The sequence below is a fragment of the Cyprinus carpio genome, chromosome B4 (assembly GCF_018340385.1).
Source record: "Cyprinus carpio isolate SPL01 chromosome B4, ASM1834038v1, whole genome shotgun sequence".
Taxonomy (NCBI): domain Eukaryota; kingdom Metazoa; phylum Chordata; class Actinopteri; order Cypriniformes; family Cyprinidae; genus Cyprinus; species Cyprinus carpio.
Genome location: NC_056600.1, coordinates 36,133,370 through 36,161,333, shown reverse-complemented (window position 1 = coordinate 36,161,333; position 27,964 = coordinate 36,133,370). Strand labels below are relative to the sequence as shown.

Below are 27,964 nucleotides of genomic sequence, written 5' to 3'. Positions count from 1 at the left end.
TGGCGACTGAAGAGAGATGTAGTTTTTATTGAACATTCAGACATAGAGCAGTGATAATAATGATTTGTCATGATTAACTGATAAGCAGAAGAAAGCAAAGCACCAGGATGATCAGAGAGGAAGCAGTCGAGACACTGGAACTGCAGAATATATCCAGACACTCACTGAAAGAGAAGAGGTACAAATGGGAAGATAAACATTATTAATGCAACAGAAAAACAATCATTTAACTGCATATATTTTAATTAGGGATGCACAATATTAAGTACAGAATGACGCGTTTGGTGTGTGATAGAGTCAATAGTAATAGCACATGCAGCAGTAGCCTCCCCCCAGGTCCTAATGCTTGTTTGGTAACGAGTTTTAATTCCGTAGGGGGGCGCTGTTAGCCTACTTCTAATAAAATGAAAGCAAAATACACAAATAACATTTAGACTATGTTTCTGATCAAATAAAGCAGTAATTAATGCCATAAAATTGGTATGTTTTGATTTAAAGGTCAGAAGCTATAACTTACATGAACAAAAAAATTACAAACATGACACTTAAATAATTTTATATATACTGATTTATTCATTAATGTGTAATATGTTATATTTTTTAAAACAAATTATGAGCTCTAAAATATTTTCTGAATTTTTAGAACTCTTGCTTTAGACCATTTACAAATGTTAAATCATGAAATAAAATGTTAAGGTTACCACTGCATCTTTCTGAAACAAAACAACAACAACAACAAAAACACATATACACTGAACAAAATTATAAATGCAACACTTTTGTTTTTGCCCCCATTTTTCATGAGCTGAGCTCAAAGATCTAAGGCTGTGTTCGAAATGGCATACTTGCTTACTGTTTACGGTGCATACTGCCTACTGTTTTTATTTTTTTTAAAGAATAGTGTGTGAAACAGTATAAGTATGATAAAGTGTTGTCATATGACAAACACAGAACATTAATTGAGCATAGCTTTCAAGGCTGTTACCTTACAAATAAATGTGCCAACCCTTCTTCTAACAAAGGCTTGTTAATAAGGCTTCATAGTAGTAAACAATGCTATATTGCCCATTTGAACTCATTTCATAATTCATGAACTTTACATATGGAACAGAACTGAATCGACATTGAGCTGTCTTTAACTGAACGATGATATTTTTGGCAGTTTCACTAAATGGAAAAAGTTACATTTAAGTGCAAATACTGATAAATTCTGTTTACACTAAAACTGCAGTATTTTCTTTAGCAATAGGCTAAGTGTAAATAGTAGTTAGGTGGCAGATATTTATACTTCAGTACTGTAGTACATTATCAAACAGTATGCAATAACATATTGAGTGTAAATTATCATACTTCTAAATTTTATTAGATGAATGGCACTTTATTGGGACAAAAACCTTATTGAGTGTAAATTTTAGTAGATTTTATTTGATTGTTTTAATTTTGTTGGGTTTTATTTCATCTTTTCAAATATTTATTTTATTTTTATTGAAAATAAGTGCCTTTCTGATCTGATGTGTGATGGGAAAAGGAGAAGCACGAGTTTGGCAAAAGGTGGATTTGAACACAGGTCTATCACGTCAATTATTTCGCATTTTACTCGCTGCACCACTGATCCTATAGAGCAACACGTGTCTTTTGCAGTGCTGTTTATCACAGCCAGGCATTGGTGAGCGGAGTAAATGTAAATAGCCTCTGCCAACAAATTGTCCTTGTAGTAAAAACACCCTGTTCTTTTTAGAATTCTGTTTGCATAATTGAAATATAATTCTTATATAGCCTATGTAAACATATATATATATTTCTGTTTTTTATATATTTGATATTGTAGGAGTAGTATGATTGTTTTGATTTTATGGAATTTGGATAAGAGTTTTTGTATTTTTATATGTGGCCTATGTCACTCAAATATTGTTCACAAATCTGTCTAAATCTGTGTTAGTGAGCACTTCTCCTTTACCTGAGATAATCCATCCACCTCACAGGTGTGGCATTTCAAGATGCTGATTAGACAGCATGATTATTGCACAGGTGTGCCTTAGGCTGGCCACAAAAAAAGACCACTCTAAAATGTTCAGTTTTACTGTATTGGGGGGTCCAGTGGGTCCGAAAACCAGTCAGAGAACACCTCTCCAAAGTGCCAGATGCCATTGAATGTGAGCATTTGTCCACTCAAGTCGGTTAGGACGACGAACTGCAGTCAGGTCGAGACCCCGATGAGGACGACGAGCATGCAGATGAGCTTCCCTGAGACGGTTTCTGACAGTTTGTGCAGAGATTATTTGGTTATTCAAACTGATTGTTGCAGCAGCTGCATGGCTGGTCTCAGACGATCTTGGAGGTGAAGATGCTGGATGTGGAGGTCCTGGGCTGGTGTGGTTACACGTGGTCTGCGGTTGTGAGGCCGGTTGGATGTGCCAAAATCTTTGAAACGCCTTTGGAGACAGCTTATGGTAGAGAAACATTCAATTCACGGGCAACAGCTCTGGTGGACATTCCTGCAGTCAGTATGCCAATTGCACGCTCCCTCGAAACTTGGGACATCTGTTGCATTGTGTTGTGTGATAAACCTGCACATTTTAGAGTGGTCTTTTATTGTGGCCAGCCTAAGGCACACCTGTGCAATAATCATGCTGTCTAATCAGCATCTCGATATGCCACACCTGTGAGGTGGATGGATTATCTCGGCAAAGGAGAAGTGCTCACTAACACAGATTTAGACAGATTTGTGAACAATATTTGAGAGAAATAGGCCTTTTGTGTACATAGAAAAAGTCTGTGGTGGAGCCAGAGCCAAAGGGATGAAGGAGCCTGACGGAGCCAGAGGGATGAAGGGACGAGGCGCAGCCAGAGGAGTGGAGTCCTGAGGCACAGGATGGCCGACACCAGACCAAGTCAGAGCCGGAGGGACGAGGTGCCTGGCAGAGCTAGTGGACTACTGGGCCTCGGTGGAGAGGGAACTAGGAGCCATGGTGGAGCAGACGGGTCCATGGGCCATGGCGGAGTCTTAGAGGCTGGAGGCGGAGTAAAGGGATACTCCAGCCACGGCGACACTGGAGGATGGCAGTCTTGCTGAGCTTGCAACGTGCTGATAGTGGGCTGAGGGCAAACAGAGGGGCTGCCAGATGACAGCAGAGGAGGAGGAGGAAGAGGAGGCAGGAGCGGGTGGGAGGGCGTGCATTTGTGAGCCTTTCGGGCTTTCAGGACTGTACTCAGGAACGGGAGATCTCCCTGGGCTTGATGTGGGAACAAGAGTGATAGAGGGCTCCACAGCAGGAGGGAGGAAAGGGGCCAGATCAGCAGCCCAGTCGATGAGGTCCCCTTCTATAACCTCTCCCTTGCAGTCCAGCAGTCCCAGAACCATTATCAGCTCACCCTCAGCCACGGTGCAAGGGGCAGAGCTCCTCTCCATGCAATCAATGTTTCATAATCATAAATTTGCTGACTGAGGACTGTCGGGATCACAGACTCATATTTGTACTAGTTGTTTGACGGTTTATAAACTGAACCGAATTGTGGTGAACTAGGCTAATTAAAGATATTAGAGCATGCTGATGTACAGTCTAGGAACTATTAACATGCACTGAGGAGAACCGGTCAATGAACTTCTCCTGTGAGTTTGGTTTCCTGTGAGTTGATTTGGTGTTTGAATTGCACTCACATGTTAACAATGCTTTGCTCAAGAGTTTATGAAGGAAAGGTTTAGTTGATTATTATATGGAGGTATTTGTTATATTTTACTTTTGGGCCTCAACAAATATTTTTCACCAATCAGCTTTCTCTTTAGTTCAAAATCACTGTCATTGTTTGGTGCAGTAACACTTTATATGGGGAAGACATATTCAGTATTAACATCTTTTGCCTCAATAAACTCCCAATTTACTGATTATTAATAGTTAGCTGGGATGTCACTTAGTGACTTAAAAGTAATGTAAAGTGAAGTAATGCTGTAGTCTTACCCCTCAGTGGGCTCTGCTCTAGGTGCAGTCTTAAAGTTCAACTCTAAGCAACAAACTAAAATACTGTTAGGTTTTTATCATCAAACTGAGGAGCTATTCATCTAAAATTAATGTAGCCTAATGAAATGTGCATTCAGTTTCATTTAAAATAAACTATGTGCAACTATCCCGTCTTGCTGGCAAAGGCCCTTTACACTAACAGAACAAATAAACTCGAGTCCAATAAAAGTTAAACACAAAATTAAATGGAAGGCTATAAAATCGCACCTGTTTCTGAATGTTTCTTCATAGTCTACATAAAAATCACAAATGTAGCATTTGTAATCAAATAATTCTGTTGGCCTAAACAATATTAGCATATTATAGCCTATAGTTTTGCTTCAGTTGGATGAGGAAAAATTAATAAAAGTAATATGAGTAATATTTATATAAATATTATTGTTATGAATGGCTCCAGAAAGCACAATGTTTAAAAAAAATGTAAATGGATTTTCCAAGTTCTTTTTACGAAGTATTTGTATGAATTATTTTTTCATTCATATTATATTGTAAATAGGCTATTTTATTTATTTTCTCAAATTAAACGTCCAGTTAACAAATGATCAGACACTATCATAAAACAATGTTAATTCTATGTTAAATAGCTCTATATAATGTAATAATCTGTAAAACCAGTCATATTTCAAGACTGATTTCAAACAGATTGTTCTGATCTACAGAAGCTGCTGGATATTGTGTGACACAACAAAATTATTTCAATTCTTAAAAGCCACATCTGTATGTGTGGGGGTATAAAATTTTTTGTGTGTGAGATGTGTGGGGATCACAGACTCATATCTGTACTAGTTGTTTGATGGTTTATAAACTGAACAGAATTGTGGTGAACTAATTAGAGATATTACAGTATGCTGATGTACAGTCTAGGAACTATTAACATGCATTGATGAGAAACGGTCAATGAACTTCTTCATATCACCACCTTATCTTGTTTATCTTTTGAGTTGATTTGGTGTTTGAATCGCACTCATGTGTTAACAATGCTTTGCTCAGAGTTTATGAAGGAAAGGTTTAATTGATTTTGTAGAAAGGCTCTTCTGCACAGCAGTGCATGAAGTTTTTCTATGCAGTAAGTTGTTTCATTCTACTGTCTGTATATTAATATACTGTATATCTTTGCCTGCATTAAAGGCTTTGAGAATTTTTCTTTTTATCCCTGATAATGCTGAAGGCTAAAGTGATTGTGACTTTCATTATGTAAACGTTTAGATTCAATCCTGTATTTTCCTATCAGTTCTAAGAAAGGCTTTTACCTTTAAAGAAGACGAGGTTAAAGAATATCAAAAACGTAAATGCAGTCAGATTAATTATATTGGAGTCAGATAAATAACTGAACATGTTACCTGCTGGGTGCTTGTGTCAGTAGAAACACTGAAGTTCTTCACGGTTACTTTAGGACAGGGTAGAGAGTCCCTCTGAAGCAGCGCTGAGATATCTGGATTGATGAACAACATTTATAGAGATGTTCTCAGAAATCTCAATCTAATAATGCTCAGCTCGCTCTTGATTTCTGAGGTTCCTTCACAAATCCTACCTTGAATGGTGAAGAGCAATATGAGGTCTCCACCCTTGATAAACTCTCTTCTAGTGAGATCATCTTTTGTTAGGAGCGCAACATCGGCAGCTCCACCCAAAAATACAGACTCATCACCGATGGTGAATGGACCTTTTCGAGGTTTGTCCCAGTAATAGCTGCCTTAAGTTAGAACAAGACAGATAATAACTTTGAGGAAAATGTTGCATAGAAACTCAAGAAAAATGACAGAAAATAATCAGATTTGCTTTAAAGATCTAACCATCAAGAATAAATTCAGGGTCAGTGGTGAAGCTCTGCTCAAAGGACATGCGCTTCTGGATTTGTGGATTCTGGTCCAGGATCTGGACGGTGATTTGTCTCCATGGACAAGGCCACTGCAACTGCTCATCATATGCACCAGATATCAAATAAACATATATTTCAATTTTATTCCTGAACACAGATAACTCGGCACCAAAGCGATACCCATCCCTGGAGTAATACAGTGGACTCCAAAGTTGACTGGACCTACTGTTCAGTTCCTTCTCAATGTCTCTTATCTGCCATATGAAGGGACACTCAGTCTCTGAAATATTGATATCATCCAGTGAGAAGCCTCCGCTGGAGTTTCCAGCTCCTTTACGTGCTTCAAACACAACTTGGAAAGATTTATTTGCGTTCAGCGGCACATGATGCAGCTTCCAGTAATTCTCAGGGGTTTCTGCAAGAAACTGAAGGTCAGTGACACTGAAATACAGGACAATATGTTGTGCAGGAAGAGACGGACCTGTGATCTGATCCATGAGTCTGAGAGCTCCTCTGCTGTCTGCTTCATTCTGCTGCTCTCGGATCCAGATGTTGAGCTGGTCAGACTCATGACCGCTGTGATGGTAGTAGAACTGCAGGCACTGGACTTTGCAGTCTCTTGTAGGGGTCACTGTCTTGCTCTCCAATCTGGCTGCGTCGCCCTCGTTTCTGCCCTCGGTGCTGAAGTGCATGAAGAAGGACGTCCCTGCAGGCATCAGAACAGCTGTTAGTTTATAGTGCAACAGTGACTGCAGCTGTGGATGGAAGTGAGTTAATATAAGTGAAGTCTCTTTCTCTGATGTCCAAGCAGACACTTTCTGTGACGGGTCTCACCGCTCTGTTCTTTGCCCAAGTATGTGTGATCGGTCACAATGATGCCACTCACTGACTTCACTCTCTGCCAGCCGTCATCAGCAGCAGAACAGACGCTCATCTGACACAGAGATTCATCATCAAAACTACAGCAGTCGAGGAAAGACACCGAGGAATCTGTAATGAAAACAAACCAACACTGAGACAAAATCAATTCCTTACAAGTTCCTCATCAAAATGGTCTTTGGTCATCAAATATTGGTCCAGCTGCAACCACAAGTAAATTTTAGTCTTACTTAGAATCCATAACATAAAAAAAACAACACATTAAATGAAAACTGTGAAATACTCACTGCATTTGTAGAGTTTGTTGAGCTCAGTCACATCATGTTCGCTCATTTCCATTAGTTGTCCGATCATGTCTTGGAGCTCAGGACTCTTGGTTATGATCGTGGATCCGTTGCCGTTGCTGAAGGCATTTTTATCAAAATGCATCACAGAGTAATAATCATATGGGGTTTCTTGTGTAGTGGACACGTTCCCACTGTGTTTATTGAAATTACTCTCATATCCTAAACATAAAGAATACTGCAGTTATTAAGGTGATTGTTTATAAGGCAAGGCTTATTTTCTGTAAGTGCTCTTTAGTAATACTGACACTCAGTATGCAAAGCAAATAAATCTAATTACTATTTTACAATGCTTACTTAAAAACAGTAATAAACATTTATAATAAAATGATGGTGCAACCTTTCCTGATGTTTTCATGGTTGATTGTCACGTATTCATCTCTGTCATATCTCAAATGTTCATGGTTCAATCCCAGTGCATGGAGAAACTGGTGCTCAACGATGCCTTTTCTTCCACAGTCTTTTCCAATGGAAAGAGCCTGTCCTCCAGGAGATGAGCGTCCGATATATGACCAACACCTGTGGAATAACTCTCAGTCACACAACAGATAGCTGCATTTTAAATGGGGGAGGGAAGTAGAATCTGTAACATATAACATAGAGAGTGTATGCACGATGTAAATAATAGATTGCTCGCAGAGCGTAGGGAGTGTTCTTTGCAAGCTTTCTAGGCTATAATCAATTCAAAATGTAGAACATTTGTTTTTCGGCCACACACACATATTGCAAAGTTTCTGGAATGACATCCTCCTATTTATGCAGGATTCACTCTCGACATAGCCATGATTTACATAATGATAACCATAGCAATGGATGGGATAAAATATGTGACAATGTACATTAAGACTAGAGCACCCTCACTAACTTAAGAAGCACCCTCAAGTGATTTATTTCTGGAACTGGCATGGTTGATACAGTATAAACAACAACAACAAAATACAAATGCACTTAATAAAATAATTTGATAAATGCATTTACAATAAGCACTTAACTCATAAGTATTAAATTATAAAAAAAATTACTAGAGAAGGCTGACTATAATCAGCGTGCAGTGGGATATACTCGTCACCTGAAGTAAAAAAGGTCTTCAGAGATGCAAGGACAAATTCTGAGTGTGCACACAATATCTGAGAGAGCAGTGCCAATTCATGAGAGAACTATGTATATGTAAAAACACCAGTCCAGTTTGGTGTATAAGCGAAGGAAAATACACTTGTGAGTGGAGAGATTTGTGTTCGTGTCACAAGGTGACGATCTTTAGGGGCGGAACCAAAATTCGGGAAGTTTGGTTCAGCCCGGAAGTGTTTCCGCCCGGACCGGAAAAACAGAACACCGGAATTTCCGGTAGCGCCGTAAGAAGGAAAATCAGGGAATTCGATGCACCTGTGCCTAGTTAGGGACAGCGGTTGGTGATTGGAGGATACGCTGGACAAGGCAGTACTTAAGGCCAAGTTATTTCACAGTCTGGGCGCTCTTTCTGGTGTGTGTGAAGCACTGTGTTGTGCCCGTCTTGGTGCGCTGCTGGCGGCTGTCTAACTCTCTCTCTCCCTCAGGCTGGAATTGTATGATTGTGAAGACATCGCGAACCTTAAAGGTTGAGAAGTGAACGGATTATACGGCGAACTGAGACGACGTGAAAAAGGGGATTGGAAGCGGCATTGATGTGAGTACTAAGAACCAGTACTTACTGTGAGCTGTAATCAGCGAAGAGGTGAGAGCAAAACCAAGCTGAACTAACTGTGCCTGTGTGTCCCAGCCGTTGCCTGTGGAGAAAGAGAAAGAGAGTGAGCACCCAGAGAAACGAACTGTGTGAACCAGTACTTACTGTGAGCTGCAATCAGCGAAGAGGTGAGAGCAAAACCAAGCCGCATTAACTGTGCTTTTGTGTCCCAGCCGTTGCCTGTGGAGGAAGAGAAAGAGAGTGAGCACCTCGAGAACGAACTGTGTGAACCAGTACTTACCGTGAGCTGTATTCAGCGAAGAGGAGGAAGAAGGAGGGCGCTACGGATACCTAAGACTCAGGCCGGGGCCCGGGTCCCACGCCCCGGATCCCCGTGGCCCCCTTGCTCCCTGACCTCTTCCGGCCATAGCCCATCTGGAGGGCCGAGTCAGAGTTTAGTTTTTAATTGCCCTTTCCCTATTCCCCAAGCTAATTTTTAAATATTTAAATAAAGATTGTTTTATCACTTACTTGTTCTCGTGTTGTTTGGCCATTGGGTTGGCTTTGGGGACCTCCTCGAGGTGGAAGTTGAGAAGGGGTGTGGCTTAGTCAAAGCATAGCCAGCCCCTGGGTGTGACATTCGCACATTACATGGATGCACTCTCAACATTTGTCATTAATATAATAAAACGCTATAGAAGTCCTCTTAAATTAAATATAAAGAGAAGAAAGTGGCACTAGGCAGCTGCCTATATTGTCCGCGCCAAGATCCACCACTGCCAGATGCAGTGAGAAATTTACTAAAACCAAGCCAATTCGCAGGAATGACCTCTACTCTCCGTTTTTTCTGCTTACTTTAAATACTGACTGCGAGGCCATGATAGTCTTGTTTATGCATAAATAGGTCTTATTTATTATTTTTACTTTCTCTTTCCCCTGTGATGTATTCTCTGGACTATTTTTGTTGTTGCTCATGGTTTGTATTTTTCCTCTTGAAGTCGTTGATGCAGGAGTGGGTTGTTTAAAGATGGTTTTTTTACTGGTCATCTTTTTGGCGTGGCCGTTATGCCTCTTAGGGTCATTGGTTCTGAAAAACCTGGTTACTCTTTCAGGTCGTTCGAAGGCCGGTTGGCAGTGTGTTTTTTTTATTTATTTTAAGTTTGTTTTTCTTTTCACTTTGAAAAATTTCGGTGTTGGTAACCCAGAAAATGTCTTTGTTTTGAAAATGTTTTTTTTTTTTTTCATTTCTTAAGTGGTGGAATTATACTTTGCTTCCTCAGTGCCTAGGATATCCGTCCTGAAACCAAATTTCAGATTTCTCTCCTCGATCCAATCATGTAATTTTGGATGTTTAGATTATGAGTGATATTAAGATTGTTTCTTTAAACCTTTTAGGTTTGAGGATATGATAAAAGATACAGAAGGACATCACATTCTTATTCTTGGCCAGCTTTTTGGTGAAAGGATCCTAATCAGAAGTGTGTATGCTCCAAATACATTTGAACCTACTTTTTTCTCTGAATTAACTGCTAATATTTAATCCTTTTCTGTTAAGCACATCATTGGTGGAGACTTCAGTTGTGCACTCGATCCCAGTATAGACCTTAACCCACCTAAATATACTACAGCTTCAAGGTAGGTCACTAAACTGATTAGGTTTTCTGAAGATTTTGGCCAACTTGATGCATGGAGAATTATAAACCCTAAAGATAGAGACTTTACAATTTATTCGCACCCACATAGGATGTCCTCTAGAATAGATTTTGTGTTTGTGTCTAGACAGATTATGGACAGAACAAAGGAGTGTGCTATAGGCATATGTACTTTATCCGATCATAAATCTGTTTATGCAGTCATCTCTCCACCTTATATCAACCCAGCATCTCGCCACTGGTGATTACAATCTTCACTACTCAGTAACCCTAAACTCTTGGAGTTTCTTGAAAAAGAATGGATGATTTTTACGGAAAACAATGAGCAGCCTGATTCAGATCCATCTCTCTTTTGGGAAACAGCAAAGGCTTATATTAGGGGATCAATAATATCTTATTCGGCAGCTCGGAAAAAAGTCTTATGGAAAAACAACTTGAGTTAGAAAGCCTTGTTAAGGATTTAGAGAATAAATGTATTAATACTATAATAATAGTTTTGCGGAAAGGATGGCAAGGGCAGTTTAACTCATGATTCTAAACAAATTAACACAATTATGAGAGAGTTTTATCAGAAGTTGTTCTTATCAAAGAATAGTGTCTTAGCTGAATCATATTCTTTTCTGAACCAAATTAAACTTGCTAGTCTATCTGAGGAGCAGCGGGCAGACCTGAATAAGCCCATCACAAAGGAAAAAGTGTTAGAAGCAATTAAGTCTCTGAAAGGTGGCAAGGCTCCAGGCCCTGATGGTTTTGGTCTGGAGTTTTACAAAAAAATTAGCAAATTTATTTTAGAACCTTTAACAGACATGTACATTGATTCCTTTGAAAAGGGGTGTTTACCGGCTACTTAAACATGGCATATACAGTATCGCACAGAAGTGAGTACACCTCTAACATTTTTGTAAATATTTTATTATATCTTTCAGCCATTTTCTTTTCCCGGTGTCATGTGACTCTTTAGTGTTACAAGGTCTCAGGTGTGAATGGGGAGCAGAAGTTTTAAATTTGGTGTTATCGCTCTCACTTTCACATACTGGTCACTGGAAGTTCAACATGGCACCTCATGACAATAAACTGAAAAAAGAATTGTTGCTCTACATAAAGATGGCGTAGGCTATAAGAAGATTGCCAAGACTTTGAAACTGAGCTGCAGCACGGTGGCCAAGACCACACAGCATTTTAACAGGACAGGTTCCACTCAGAACAAGCCTCGCCATGGTCGACCAAAGAAGTTGAGTGCATGTGCTCAGCGTCCTATCCAGAGGTTGTGTTTGGGAAATAGACGTATGAGTGCTGCCAGCATTGCTGCAGACGTTGAAGGGGTGGGGGGTCAGCCTGTCAGTGCTCAGACCATACGCCGAACACAGCATTAAATTGGTCTGCATGACTGTCTTCCCAGAAGGAAGCGTCTTTTAAAAATGATGCACAAGAAAGCCCGCAAACAGTTTGCTGAAGACAAGCAGACTAAGGACATGGATTACTGGAACCATGTCCTATGGTCTGATGAGACCAATATATTTGGTTCAGATGGTGTCAAGCATGTGTGGCGGCAACCAGTTGAGGAGTACAAAGATAAGTGTGTCTTGCCTACAGTCAAGCGTGGTGGTGGGAGTGTCATGGTCTGGGGCTGCATGAGCTCTGCCGGCACTGGAGAGCTACAGTTCAATGTGGGAACCATGATTGCCAACATGTACTGTGACATACTGAAGCAGAGCATGATCCCTTCCCTTCGGAGACTGGGTTGCAGGGTAGTATTCCAACATGATAACGACCCCAAACACACCTCCAAGACGATCACTGCCTTGCTAAAGAATCTGAGGGTAAAGGTGATGGACTGGACTCTATTGAGCATCTGTGGGGCATCCTGAAACGGAAGGTGGAGGAGCGCAAGGTCTCTAACATCCACCAGCTCCGTAATGTCATCATGGAGGAGTAGAAGAGGACTGAGAGTTAAGGCAGTGCTGGAAAATAATGGTGGCCACACAAAATATTGACACTTTGGGCCCAATTTGGACATTTTCACTTGGGGGTGTACTTACTTTTGTGGCCAGCGGTTTAGACATTACTGGCTGTTTGTTGAGTTATTTTGAGGGGACAGGGTTACTACTTTACATTGTAGCAAAACGTCTTCTCTTCAGTGTTGTCACATGAAAAGATATAATAAAATATTTACAAAAATGTGAGGGGTGTACTTACTTCTGTGAGATACTGTATTTCATTGATCAAGAAAAAAATGCAGTTCTTACAGGCCTATAAGCTTGTTAAATGTGGATTGTAAGCTGCTATCCAAGCTGTTAGCAAGAAGACTTGAATCACCCCTCCCTCAACTAATAAACCCAGACCAGACATGTTTTATTCAACAAAGGCTGTCATATTCCAATGTCAGGAGACTGTTAAACATAATACAGTATTCACAAATATCCAAAACTCAAGTGCTTGCCGTTTCCCTAGACGCAGAAAAAGGCAGAAAATTCACCTCTGTTTGTTTTCCATATTTTTCCTCAGTTTTTTCATTCCGTTGTGTTCTATGGATCCCTACACCTGCCCAGAACTCCTCCTCCTGCTGGAGCAGGGGGAGCATTTGCTCGAGGGTCATACCAGACTGTTTCTTGCCATAGCCCATCTTACCACCTACCCGGATGACATGCTCTGCTCGTTCTATGATGCCAGCCTCAACCCTGCGTGCAGATCACCGGTGTCCGAAGATGGAGTGGATTTTGTTGAGAAATGGATCGCCATTCACCATCGGCCCTGAGGAGGAACTCGCCGAATCGACTCCAGCCCCAGTGCCCAGCCCACCATTTGTAGTATCCTCCTACGCATTTCCGGAATGATCTTCTGCACTCTGGACCGCCCGGCATTTTAAAATTCCGAAATTCATTGAAGAGCCAACATGGAAATGGACCAAGTGACCGAGCGATTAATTGAAGAAGTGAGGAAATACAGCCATCTGTATGACTCCTCTTCGGGAGATTACAAAGACTGCCAGATGGCAGCGAATTCGTGGAGGGAGATTTCCTCCAACGTCGGTTTTCCACACAGTGGAACCCGCTCGCGTCAACTAGCGTTTCGGCGGTGTAACTGCAGAGCAAAACAGACATATGCAGAAGTATAAATGCTCACGACGGCGTCGCCTACGTGCGTAGCCTACGACGTACACTACGGCGTACACTCGACGCGGAAGTATAAATTGGCCTTAAGGGTGAGCTGAGTATGGAGCAGTGCTGGTGCCAAAACTGGGAGGGGGATCTAATAGACTGGGAGTATGAACTGCCCCCTCTCCTCTCTCCGTCGTCTCCACTGGTCCCGTCCAGCCCTCCTTTGTCCTTGGTTCCCTCATCCAGCCCTGAGGGAGCTTCCGATCTTCCAGTGTCTGCTCCTAGAAAGTGCCTACCAGTGCCTGCTCCTCAAAAATGTCCACCCTCCCACCCACTCCAGCCTCCTCCACCGCTGTCGGCTGGCAGCCCCTCTGCTTGCCCTCAGCCCACCATCATTGCGGTGTGAGCCTCACAGGATTGTCATCCTCCAGCGTCATCAAAGTATCCTCCTCCAGCCTCCGAAGCCTGGACTCCGCCTCGGCCAGTAGATCCAGTGGCTCCACCTTGGCTCCTAGCTCCCTCGCCTCCACCGTCACCCGTCGATCCATCAGCTCCACCGGGTGTCGACCTACCAGCGCCTTTGGACTCCTCTCCTCTGGCTGCGCCTCGTCGCTCCGCCCCACCAGCTCCGTTGGGCTCCTCCAGATCCGCCGCGGATCTCCGCCTTGGTCGCCAGATTCCTCGCCTCCACCTGGCCCCCTGGATCCTCAGCATCCCCCTGGCTCATTGGCTCTCCATCTCTGCCTTGGGCTCCTCCTCCACCTGCCGTGGGTCGGCGGCCATCCCTTCTCCATGGCTCCTCCCTCTGTCTGGTCCACCGTGGGCCGCCATTATGGCTGTGGCCTGGGTCCAGCTGGACTCCTCCTGCTCCAAGTCCTTCCTGTCTCCTCACTCCTCCATCACCTCCCTGGACTCTGTTTGTCATCCTCCTCCCAGATATCCGTCCTCCTCCTGAGCCACCGCCTTAGTTCCCACCCATGCCACCTCCTTCTGTTCTTGCCACGGTGCGAGGTCGCACCTTCCGTGAGGGGGTGATATGTAAGGATTATGGACCTGTCTGTGTGTTTTGCTCCCTGTGACCCAGTTTTGTCTCCCATTGATTGTGTTAATTTGATTCCACGTGTGTCTAGCTTCTTCCCCATGTGTTCTGTGTCCCTGTTAATTTAGTCATTCCATACACCTGTGTTTCCCCAATTATCCTGCCTTTAAAAGCCCTAGTCTGTTCAGTTCTTATTTGTTCAGCTCGTTACATAGATGTGTCTCCTGTATGGATATTGCCTGTGTTCCATAGATTAAAGCCTGTTTCGTGTACTCGTGCCTCCTGCGTACTTCCTAAATAGCATAAGTGTGACACTGACTGGCAATAGAGATTTTCTCCCTGGTGTTCAAAAATCCTTATTCCACAGACAGCATTGAAAGGGTATAAGAGTGGTTGGTGATTTATTTTTGGACAACACTTTAATATCTTTTAACCAACTAAAGGACAAATTTGAGCTTGAAAGTGATAATTTTTGAGGATAACTTCAGATTCACCATTTTGATAACTCTGGGAACCTCAAGCCTAACAGAAAAATGCCTGTATACTGCGATATAGATGGGGTTTTTTTTGTTGTTGAAAATTACCAACACACAACACCTTATTTCAAAAGCTTACCTTCTTTTTTTATTCAGTTGATCACAGTGGTATTGATCATATTTGGCGTACGTGGGAGAAAGATTTCCGTACTGAGTATATCAATGATGACTGGGTAGATACAGTTACAGTAGGTGGACAACCAGAATGGGTAATACCGTTGCGTGTACCGCCGCGGTGTTAACTTCCAGTCAGTCGCATGTTAAAATCATTCACGAAACTACCGCCAGGTGGCACAAAGGGACGGATTGCAAACTGTATTAACAAACCAACATTTTACAATTACGTAGAGATGAAAGGAGGAAGTAAAACAACAACATTATAATATAACATTTTTATTTATGTTAACAAGAGTTAATTTCAAAACGTGGGATAGTCTTAGGCTAATTTCGGTTCATTCTTGGTAAAAAAAAAAAAAGTCTTCAGGTTCCATATGCAGAGAGAAATGAGAACGGTCCAGCATTTAGAAATAATTCTTATTAACTCTGTTATTATTCTTGATTTGTCTAACTGCTAACAGTTTGCATTTTCGAATTATGCCTTATGTGTGACCAAAAATGGAGTATTTTTTGTTTCAGCTGTTTAATCGCGCTGGTGCCTCACGTGCATATATTTATTGGAAACAGTGCAGCCGTTCACCGTGGCATCCAGCGCAAGCAGTGGTCCACTTTGGCATATTTTTGTTCATTATGAGTTTTTTCCATTGATAACTGAACTACATAGCCTATTTTCAAATGGGCAACATCACGAATATGGAAACGTTTGGATTTCTCCAGCATGAGAGAGCCCAACCTTACCTTATATTTCCTTTAAATTATTATTATTATTTTATTTTATTTTTTTAAAACTAAGTCAAGTCAAGTCACCTTTATTTATATAGTGCTTTAAACAAAAAAGATTGCGTCAAAGCAACTGAACAACATTAATTAGGAAAACAGTGTGTCAATAATGCAAAATGACAGTTAAAGGCAGTTCATCATTGAATTCTGATCAGTTTAAATCATATCTGTGCAATAATTTGCAATCAAGTCAACGATATCGCTGTAAATGAAGTGTCCCCAACTAAGCAAGTCAGAGGCAACAGCGGCAAGGAACCAAAACTCCATCAGTGACAGTATGGAGAAAAAACCTTGGGAGAAACTAGGATGAGGTTGGGTGGGGGTTCTTGTTTTTCTATGAGAAGACGGAAGTTGAATTTCAGTTTGAGGCTGAGTCAGATTGTGATTGTGAATAATATTTTTCTTTTTGTTTTGGTCTTGTCCCGGTGGTCGTCTGAGACAAGGTCTTTACAGGGGATCTGTCTCTGGGGCTCATCTAGTTGTCCTGGTCTCCGCTCAAAACTAAGCATCATGTACTGCAATTATATTTATCCATTAGAATTATAAATTCTTAATTATTGTTCTGTTCTGATAAATTTGTTAAATGTAAAGGATTTGTTGTAAAGTGAGGGGAGCTAAAAATATCCTGTTGGCGCCTATAACATTATTAGGCCTGCCGTTATAATTTCTGAATGTAATAAAATGCAACTTATTCATTCACAAAAATGCAGCAAATGAAAACAGGTGATTAATCAGTTAAAATGTGTGACTGTGGGTTAAAAAAAATACATTATATACTGTACATTATATACTGGAACAGAGTATGGGCCTAATCTAGGCTATGTTGTTAACTATTTACAAGTTTCATGTATGTTTTTATCCAGGGTTTATCCATTGCATCTGAAAATGACTGTGCATCACATACACTTTGCGTGCTCCGCGCAGAACCTGCCTCTCACGTTGCTCAGCTGTGGACGATTTAAAAATGTTTGATATAAAGGTTGCTGTCCTATTTTATACAGGAATTGTTCATTTAAAAAAAGAATAAAAAATCAAATTATATTGTTAGTTTTATGCTAACATGCAATCAAGGTTTCAATTTATAAACTCCTTGAGATTTTAAAGTCAGTTTAATAATATTGAAATTCAAGTTGAATCTAGTATAAAAAAGGTTTTAATTGCTTAAATTATTTCTTTGAATTAATAATACAGTAGGTGGCCATCCAAAACGTTGGTTCTACTAGCTTTGCCTCACCGATGTGTTATATTTGACTGCAGTCGGGGAAAATGAAAGGAAAACACTTTAGGCTAGTTAAAATATTTTATATTCACAGATCAATGTTTACTCCTTATGAAGATATGTGCGTTTCTTAGAACGAATTCAAGCAGGATAAATGTCAAGCCTGTGCCTGAGCCTATGCTTATATTTTCTCTACATCATATTTTAGATTTGACACATTTAAATAGTGTGCAGTATTATTTATATAATATGAATTGTGTGTTATATTTTTCAAAAGAAATTATGTTTTACTTTGCATCGGAGCATTAAGAGTGGTAGCCTATTGTGAGCTAGGCTTGTGTGTTTTATAAATTATTTTCTATATTTTAGTAAAATGTGAGGCACTGAATAATTTCGCTCCCATTAATTAGGCCGAATTAAAACAAGAAACGAGTAAATTAAACCTGCACGATTTAGCTAAATCACTGAAACTCTAAAGAATGGACTGATTAATAAAACGCCCTCATGTTTAAACTTAAGTTCTTTCATTATAATCAACAAAATACACACGATGTAAAAAAGAGCTTCATTAATTGACAACTTAAGTGATTTTAAATTGAGTCTTCTTTACTTGTTTTCATATAATTTAAGTAAAGTAAAAATAAATAAATAAATGAAATAAATAAATTGCAGCCGCATTTAAATGCAGGTTTGTATAATATTACGTAAAATGTCAGAGTGCAAGATTTGCTCGGCGCGCATGATGCTGAGTGCACGTGCAGAATTTATTCTTATTTGTCTACATTTTATCTTAATTACAAATCTTGATTGGTTTTATTTTGGATAATTGCATGTAAAAAAAAATTGACTTTGTAATGCATATGCAAAATGTGAATTATTATTCATATACAAGTGTTTGTGCGAAAATTATTAATGCTCATGACATGGAGGCGCCCTCTCAATCATGTGATTTTTTTCCCTAATAATAAAATAACTGAAAATCTGGGTGTCTCACATATATGAGAAATATATCTACAGAAAGCTTGAAATGTCTTTCAAACGAATCAATTCAAAACGAAAGCATTATGTAATCTGTGAAGGTTGTATTTCTCTCTAAAGCCGCGTTCGTGTGGAGAGAGTCAGCACTGTGAATTTCATCTTGCAGCCGACAAGAAAACATTTGTTTATTAATAAATAATTAAAATGTCTCCTTTTTCACAATTATTGGGCTACTTCTGCCTGTGCTTTGGGGCAAACTTAATGTATGTTCTTGAGCGCGGAATATATTAAGGCTCATTATGGATTATATATGTAAATTTAATATAAACCTGCGATTAGTTGAATAATGACAATTGAATGACTAGTAACTAGAAAAATCTTACGTGGGGGGCAGATCTATTAAATACCCTCTAGACATCTCTGTTAAAGTTTTTAAAGCATTTTATACGCGTTTTCAGAAATTCTTCTTTCATAACGGTCTGTAACGGAGAGATGCCTTAACAATGATTTTTCCTCTGAAACACAAAAACGAAAATTTTAATAAAATTGATATTTTATGTTTTGAGAATGGCCAACCCTTCTCTGCAGATATTGTGCTTCTGGTTTGTGCATTTTAAATCACATAAAGTCTACAAAATATAATGTCTCCCAAAACTCTGGTGTTTTTTGTCACCTATAAAACATGTTCATAGACGGATACTTTACTGATGTCTGGACTCTGTTTGGGATTTAGAAAAACTTAAAGAGATGGTTTAATATACGCCTATTGTTTATGAATAGGCTACATTCTGTGAAAATGTATATTTCACACTCAAAAAAAATATTGTATGAACGCAACAAAATAAAACGGCTGACGCTCCACTCAGGGCTCGTAGTTGTGATTGGGATCAACCCTCCCCGCGCGTTTGAGACACGCTGCCGAGCAGAGTATGAGCGGAGCGGTGTTATTCTGACTGGAGCGAGGAGAGGATTTTTTAAAAGTCAGAGCGTCATGGTTTTCACTCGCTCCAGCACCGCTCTATCTCGAGTACAATTCATGCCAACAGCCTGTAATATAACTGCATATTTAGCAAGAATTCACATGATAAACATATTTAGCTATAGCTTGATGCACATAATCTCTCCGATCAGAAGACTATAATAACGGAGTGATTATTAAATGCTCGAAGCGCGGAGGGAAATGGTATGATTTCATTATGGGCTAGTATTAAAAAATAAATAAAAAAATAAGATAAAGGTCTTTCCAGCATTAAAGTAATAACGTTACTGCTTTTTATTAATCATCTTGTCTCAGTTATAAATTTGACTGGTAAATGATAAAGAATTATATTAAAACTTGTTTTGAACAATTTCTTTCTCATTTGAATATTGATTTTAAATGTGTTGGGTTTTTATGGCATGGGATTTTAAGGTATATGAAATGTTGGTCTATGAAGTGTTTTTTAATAAATGAGTTTTTTTTTTCTACTAAAATATTATTTCAAACATATAGCCTGTGAATAAACAAAATGCATACTTTTCAATGAAAGAACACTTAGAGAGTGTAGGCTTCTTCTGGTGTTTGGATTTGTACTTCAATATAATGAGCTCCAAGTTTAAGAATAGCATACACTAGTTTTTTTTATTTTTTAAACTCTCTATTTAACAGCATGAACTTACAATGAAATACGTCTTCCTTCAGGTAGGCTGAATGTTTTCTGCCTTGCTAAATGTTGGGCTCATGATCAATGAGTTGTATTCGCTCAAGCTGATTTTGTAAAATCAAACCACGGATGGTGAAGCTGGGTCAGTTAGTGTGAGTCGCTCGCTGTGAAGCGGGAGCAGCTGGCAGAGGATTCCGCTTGGTCTTAAAGCCTTCCTCAAATGCCTACGTTCACAAATAACAATGATTTTTGCAAAAATAATGATAAATTATCAATTGAGAATTTGTTATTATTATGGTCTGGTGAAAATAATAATATGAGCTGCAAGAAAATAATGAATACAAAGAGTACGGCTGATGTGAGTGCAGGCATATTTCATCCCAGTAGCATGACAACACACCGCTCCTTTCATCCAAAAAACAGACCGAATTCAGTTCAGCTGGAGGGGGTTGGGGGTAGTTCTGTATAGCTTGTGGGGGTCGAGATAAAGGTGTGAATTTCTTGCTCTTTCATATGGACAGTGTCTTATGAGGGTTTCAAACCTGCAGAACAGGTTTAGATAGGACAGTTGCCTCGTCATATTGGTTTTAGGACAACTTTGAAGAAAGGTTTTGATCCACTTCAAATGTTGACTACTGTATAGCGCAATATAGTTTATTATTTATTATAACTTAATTTCAGAGGAAGTTGCCTTAACTCAAAAAAGAAGAAAAAAAAATATGCAAAGTTGTGCGTTAGACAAAAAACATTTTGGAGTTTTTGGAGACATATATTTCAAAATACAGAATGTGTTTCCTGCTTGGCATTCCTGCCTTCCACACCTCCTCCAGTGCACCTTTGGGTCAGCTGCAGGGTCATCAGCTGGTGCCACCGTTCACGGATGTTTCGCCCCCTTTCCAGTACGTCTCCAGGTGGGGGGGCAGTGGCTTATGGGGACGTCTCCCCGCCACCCCCTGCAGCTACCCTCACTGGGGTACCGAGCCCCAATTCCTGTCTCTCCTCCGTAGCCACAACCAGTAGCTTGCCTTCTCTGCCTCCTCTGCCAGTTCTTTAATGGCTCTCCTCAGGCTTACCCCAGTTGTCCCAGCAGCTCGAAGAAGCTGAATTGCAGACTTTCCCACAAAGACCCTGCATCCAACTTCTACAGGGTGGATGGTAGTGGTCCATCCCCCATCTCTGCACTCCGCTGCCAGATCAGAGTACTTGAGCCGCTTGAACTTGTACGCCACTGATATTCCCTCTTCCCATAGCACTGTCAACTCAATAATAAGAGCCTTCTTGGCCGCTGTGGACCACATCACAGCATCTGGCCTTAACCTTGTCTGAGTGATCTCTGTTGGGAAGATAAGCTGAGTGCCCAGGTCAACACGCATCTTCCATCCCTTTCCAGGAGTGAGCAGACATGTTGTCCTTCCTACCACTGTTTTCTGCCCACCTTCTCCTGGTCTGAGGAATGGGATGTTTGGATGAAGGGGATCTGAAGAGCTATTTGCCCGGACTCTACAACTTTCCAACTGCTCCGCCAACTTTCTCAGCACCTGATTGTGCCGCCATCTAAACCGGCCCTGCGTCAATGCAACTTTACACCTCGACAGGATATGCTGAAGGCCTGCATTGGCTTCATTGCACAGGGGGCACTTGTCATCACTTCCGAACCACTGGGAGAGATTTCGGGGACAAGGGAGGGTGTCATACACTGCCCTCACGAGGAAGCTGAGCCGCGATTGCGGGGTTCGCCAAATATCTGCCCAGGTTATGACTTTGTTAGTAATATTCTCCCAGCGGGTCCATGCTCCTTGTTTGCCCTGGGAAACAGCCTTGATGAGGTAACGGTCCTGTTCCACTCGGGAGACCTCTTCCACCACCATGGTCTTCCTCTGCTCCCTTGTGGCTTTGGACCAGAACTGGACTGGCTCTCCCCAGCCTAACCCAGCCCAGCTGTGTTGGACTCTTCCCATGACCTCTTTGTGTTGTAGCCTGGTAATGGCTTGGTAGACCTCTTGCTGGGCCCTCCATCAGTGCCCAGTGTGGATGGTCACGCCTGCGCTCTTCACTGCTTCGTCCCTGGATTCCTTTAGCTCGACTACAAGACGGGTCTTCTCCTGCTTGTATCCGAGGTTGATGGACTTCAAAGGAAGCTGAAGAGCATTCTTACCTAAAAGGCCTGTGTCAGAGAAGCAGCGCGGGAGGCCCAACCACTTCCTGATGTAGGTGTTGGAGATGGTGTCCATCTTGCTAGCCAAGGATGACGGTATTTCAGACACCTTCAGAGGCCACATCACACGCTGGAAAAGTGTGAATTGGTAACACCATACCTTCAGTTTCCCCGGTAGCTGGCTGCTGTCAATTTTTTCGAGCCCCTCTCTCAGCTGCTTCTTCTGTACCAACTTCCCCATCTGTCCGTCGGAGAGCTCTGACGTGTACTCCCTTCCAAGACTTCGGACGGATTGTTGTCACATCATCCATGTACCCTCTCAGTGCTGGGAGTCTTCCTCCTGATGGTAATCTCAGCCCTCTGGCCATCTGTCTTGCTCCAATAAGGATGACTTCAAACGCTGCCACAAAAAGAAATATATGTATATATATTTATTTATATATATATATAGTTTGTTTGTTTGTTTTTGTTGTATTTACAATGCACAAACCAGAAGCAACAATATCTGCAGAGAAGGGTTGGCCATTCTCAAAACATAAAATATAAATTTTATTTCAATTTTCATTTTTGTGTTTGTGTTTCAGAGGAAACATCATTGTTAAGGCATCTCTTCATTACGGGCCGTTCTGAAAGCAGAATTTATGCAAACGTGTATAAAATGCTTTAAAAACTTTAACAGCCCTGACGTAAGATTTTTCTAGTTACTAGTCGTTCATTTGTCATTATTCAACTAATTGCAGGTTTATATTAAATTTACATCTATAATCCATAATGAGCCTTAATATATTCTGCGCTCAAGCACATGCATTAAGTTTGCCACAAAGCACAGGCAGAAGTAGCTTAATAATTGTGAAAAATTTATTAATAAACAAATGTTTTCTTGGCGGCTGCAAGATGAAATTCACAGTGCTGGCTTTCTCCACATGGACGCAACATAACTTCATAAGTACTAAACTTTCATTTGTGAATATTAAATATTTTAACTAAAGTGTTTTTCTTTCATTTTCCCTGACTGCAGCCATCAAATGTAACACATCGCTGAGGCAAAACTGACGTCTATTTGTGAAAATGTGCTTTGATGCACTTGTTTGATAACCTGTGGTTAAAGCGCCACTCAGAGGTCAAAAGCTGCAAATGCACTTTGCAGACGCGGCGGCGGCGGCGACAGTATGCGCGGCAGTAGAACCATCATTTTGGTTGGCCATGGTGGAGGGGGGGGGCATGGAAGATGGGGAAAAATTTTTAAATAAACTTTACCAAGGACCCTGTTTTTTTTTTTTTTTTTTGTTTTTTTTACTTGGCTTGCCAGCCAAAGATGTTGGTTTAACTGCTAACCAGTTTCTACTCAGTGACAAACTCCTGTTACTCACTAGAAAATGCATCCTTATTGAGTGGATTCACTCTAGACCTCCATCTCTTCCCCTTTGGTATCGAGAGATCTTCAGAATATTGCCTATGGAGAGACTAACTGCAGTGGTTAGGGGAGACAGTGCCATGTTTGAAGAGATGTGGGGGGCCTGTTTTGGAACATCTTTCAACCAGTTATTATAAGAAATTATATTTAAGGGAAGATTTGTATTTGAATAAGTTTTCTTTCTTTCTGAATAACTGGTTTACTTGTACTGTATGAGATAATGAGGGGCAAATAGCTAGGTCAAGAGGTTCATGATAGGCTGAGAAAAAAATATTTTATATATATATATATATATTATTTTCCTTGTATTTTCTTTTTTTTCTTTTGCTTTTTCTTTATTTTTAGCAATATTATTGTTCTGTTTTGATTATTGTACTGCAGTATGGTTTAACTCTTTGTATTATTGTGTTTTTTGTCTGTTAATAATATATATATATATATATATATATATATATATATATATATATATATGTGTGTGTTTTTTATACGATTTGTGAAAAAAACAGGGGGGGATGCTTTTGAAGATTTTTATGAAATGTTTTTAATACGACGGAAATTATATTTAGTGTGATCTCAGTTTAATAAAAACATTGTAAGCCTACGTTAGGCCTATTAATTGTAATGATTTAATGTCCACAGTTATTCAAACAACAAATTACATAGAGAAAGCGAGCAAAGAACACAACGGAGCTTTTTGAAACTCCAAATCAGTTAAACTATTGCGTCGCAAAATGATTCACTGTTTCGAAGCGCTTCAATCGGATCGCGTATCGTGAATCATTTGATTCAGATCGGGATGCCAGAGCAGGTTTGCATGATGTTTTAATCCCCACCGGGGATAAAAGTTATTCAGCAGAGGCAGGGATGCATAGACCAGAGGGGGGGAAATCCCCCCCATCCCCCTGGCAAATCGCACCCCATAGTGTGACACGTGTCCCGAGCTCTCATCAGCGTCGCCCTGGACACTATTAAGACCTGGCTTTATAAGCCGCACGACGAACACAGAGGTGAGAGATGTCTCCAAAGACTCGGCTAATGAATCTCTGTTGTTTTCCTCCAGATAGCAGTGTGTGACCGCCAGCCCTCACTACGCACGGACTAAACGGACCCACACAGCACTGCGCACGGAGAGAGAGAGATATAGAGAGATAGAAGGCCGAGCACCGGAAAACCCCTCACATTGGCTATTTCCCCCACATACTGGTTAATAAAATCCACCCTTCGGGGAACTACCTCTATCCTCGTGTCGGGTACTTCTTCACCCCGTCACAATATATATATATATATATATATATATATATATATAAATAATAATAATAATAATAAAAAACCCAATCACAAGACACCTGGGAGGAGGGTCACCTGAGGTGGCCAACCAGATTTCAGTGGGGGCCCCTGCATGTTATAACAACAAACGTTATAGAAACTGTGCAATTTTTTTATATCCCCATTTAATTACCATTGAACAAAATGTGTTTAAATACCTTACCTGACAAAAGTCTTTATGAGGAAAAGTGAAGTGTCTGAATTTTTGATGTAACTCAGATATTTTACTCTTTCACTATAGCACATGCCAGAATATCATAATAATCTATAATAAATTCCTAATATTTGTTGATTACTAACTTGAAGTGTACCTTACCCTTCATGACTTTCCACAGAGATGTAAAACTCTTCTGCTGCTCTGGGCTTAAAGTCAACACATGATTTCAGTCTGAACTGCTCGAAGGCTCTCAGAATGACTCCTCTGTCGTTCATATCTATAACAATAAACAAAACTGAGTGGACAACAATAGAAAAGTTACATTCAATATTAAAAAGTTGAGAAATCTGAAATCTTACTGAGATTTGCACTCAGCTTATAGGAGACGGGTAGATCCCACAAGGTCTGATTACCAAAAGCGCTCCCTTGCCTAGGCTTTAAAGAGATCAATTTAAAGGGGTCATATGATGCGATTTCAATTTCTCCTTTCTCTTTGGAGTGTTACAAGCTCTTGGTGCATAAAGAAGATCTGTGAAGCTGCAAAGACTAAAGTCTCAAATCCAAAGAGATATTCTTTATAAAAGTAAAGTCCACACCCTCCTAAAACGGCTCATTCAAACACGCCCCCACATGTCTACGTCACAATGTGGGAAGTTTAGCATAACGCTGCCCAAATGTTCTCACAAAGAAAGAAGGCATAACTTTTATTCCATGTTGTAGAGATGCTGTGTTTCATTGTGAAAGCGAAGCTACTTTGTTTGGCCTTCCAAAAGAGGACTAGAAATCAGTGGTTAAGTTGTATTTACAACACTGTTCCAGAACAGTTCAACCCAAATATTCAGATGTTTGCATCACATTTTTTGGAGGACAAGGACTGTTTCCTGTGAGAGTAGCCCATAATGCCAGTGTCTGTTTCTATAAAGTGGGGGAGTTTCAACTTTGCAAGGACAGTCTGGCACTTGTGACTCACAGCCTGTAAGTACGTTTACATATTTAAAGAATTTGCCAATGATGATTCAAACGTGAGTTTTGAGCAGTGTAGAGTGGTGTCTGTTGTTTGTCGTTTCTCCGATCACAAATGCAGTCTTGGTACGCTCTGCATATTTTGTATGCATCTCTTATCACGTACAACGTTTGTTCTGTTCAACCGTAAGTGCCCTGCGAAGGGGACATCACAGGATATTCCGCCATGATTCCAGTTCAAAACGAGTGTATGGGCATTAAAGTGTGCGGTACATGAATTTATATTGCATTTATTTACAGAGGTATATGATGTCACTCTTGTCTATGTGTGAAGACGCTGCAGGCAGCAGAGCAGTGCAAATCCATGAATGAATGTTCAGAAGTGAAGTAAACTTCAACAGATTTCCCCTGCTCAGAGAGTATGAACATGGTGCAGGGATATTACCAATCGGAACGCATTTCATGCATGTTGCTCTCTTCTAACAAGCTAATCATTTGAATCAGGTGTGTTAAAAGAGAGACATGCAAAATATGCAGAGTAGGGGGGCGCGAGGACTGGGATTGGGAACCGCTGTGGTAAGGGGCGTAACATTTCCTTCACACGCTTGCGGTATTCGGCCAATCACAACGCACTGAATAGCTGGCCAATCAGAGCACACCTCCCTTTTCAGATCGATGAGCATTGTAAAAATGTACGTGTTTCAGAAAGGCGGGGCATAGTGGAGAAACAATAATGTAAAGTATATGGAAAATAATGTGTTTTTTGAACCTTAAACTGCATAAACACGTTGCATTACCCCAAATACACAAAATAATGTTCATTTTAGCAACATAATATGACCCCTTAAGGTGTTCTGATTACACACACACACACACACATACACATACACACACACACACACACACACACCTCCATGATGTCTCCTTCTGTGAGATTTAAACCTAATGCCACAAAAGAGTTCAGTTCACAGTAAATATGCATGAATAAAAGTATTTCAGTATATACTTTTTTGAATAAAAATAATAATTTCTAAACAAAAATAGACAAATGTATTTGGCTTCTTGAGATAATATAATAGTTTTACCTTTGTTTATATCCAGAATGTTCTTCCATTTCTCTAAGATTGCTTTGAGAAAATTATATTGAAATCAACAAAAGACGAAGAGAGGGAATGAGTATTGTGTGCACTGCTAGAGAAAATTTAACTCTATGAAAGTAAAATGATAAATGATAAATCACATCATCAGGCAGTACCAAGGAGATAAAACAGGGTACAGAACATCCTGCACACTGAAAACATTAATATAACTTGTAATTAATATACAACAGATCAGAATGACTGTGCTGAACTCACCAATTTGCTCAAATGTGACCTGAAAACATGAGATATGAAAACAATACTCAGATAAAAAGAATAGATGTAACAGCTGTATATTGCTTAATCAGTGACTGTCTAACTTACCGCAGGTAAAGCATGATGAAGAGCCAAAGCCATCAGCAGAAGAAACGCACATGAATGCATTGTCACTGGAAATCAGAATGAGCACATGATTGACAAACTTTCATCTTATCACTCATAAACTTGCAAGCAATGGTTAAATTAAATGTAACTATATATACTAGAAGACCAGTAATTCAGGAAAAGAGGAACACGTACAGTTTCCAGTTGCTAATGACACTGTATGTGTTTAAGCGTGAAGAGACAGTCTTTTTAGCTTCATTAACCTCACGGCACTCCCATAAAACAAACCCCGAAGCTGACTGGAAAAACTGGATAGATTGAAAAATGAAAATAACAGAAGGAGCTGTCTGTTTACTCATTTTTGACTTAAATATTTCATACTCACGCATTGCTTTGAGTTTATAATGCATTTATGTCTCAAGCTGTCATCAGAATACATATCAGCTCAATAGGAAGTTATTTCTAACACTCGCTGGTGTCTGAAAGCGAGTTTTGAGCTGAGAAATAGTTTAAAAAAGTTCTATCATGAATACAGTAACTAAACATTGCGGACAGGAGAACATGTTAAAGTTAAATAGACATTCTCGCATGTTTACACTATATTTAGCTCAAAACCTCCAACGACATTTTCTAAGCGCAATGTTTTCTTTCTTTCTGCTGATTTCAGATGCAACGGTGTCCGAGTCTCATTCATCTATTGTTTCAA

At 40.2% G+C, this 27,964-nt stretch overlaps 1 protein-coding gene across 1 annotated transcript; it reads right to left on the bottom strand.

The window, feature by feature from the left end:
- LOC109105388 (meprin A subunit beta-like) lies at positions 1–27,523 on the bottom strand. Its single transcript, XM_042722548.1, has 15 exons — positions 27,454–27,523; positions 27,259–27,323; positions 27,151–27,169; positions 26,881–26,922; positions 26,706–26,737; positions 25,192–25,267; positions 24,992–25,109; positions 7,399–7,577; positions 7,002–7,220; positions 6,670–6,825; positions 6,317–6,541; positions 5,810–6,250; positions 5,548–5,709; positions 5,357–5,448; positions 1–164 (listed from the first exon to the last, which is right to left on the bottom strand). Exons 2-15 carry the CDS (start codon positions 27,316–27,318, stop codon positions 162–164), a joined length of 1,824 nt encoding a protein of 607 aa, XP_042578482.1. The 5' UTR covers positions 27,319–27,323; positions 27,454–27,523; the 3' UTR covers positions 1–161.
- Positions 27,524–27,964: the final 441 nt, after the last annotated feature.

Excerpts from the sequence above, each read along its gene's own strand:
- LOC109105388 (XM_042722548.1), bottom strand. The coding sequence starts at position 27,318 with ATGCATTCATGTGCGTTTCTTCTGCTGATGGCTTTGGCTCTTCATCAT. Across the intron at positions 25,268-26,705 it reads CAGAAGGAGACATCATGGAG|CCTAGGCAAGGGAGCGCTTT; the intron begins GTGTGTGTGTGT and ends ATCTCTTTAAAG. Across the intron at positions 5,710-5,809 it reads CCCTGAATTTATTCTTGATG|GCAGCTATTACTGGGACAAA; the intron begins GTTAGATCTTTA and ends TTCTAACTTAAG.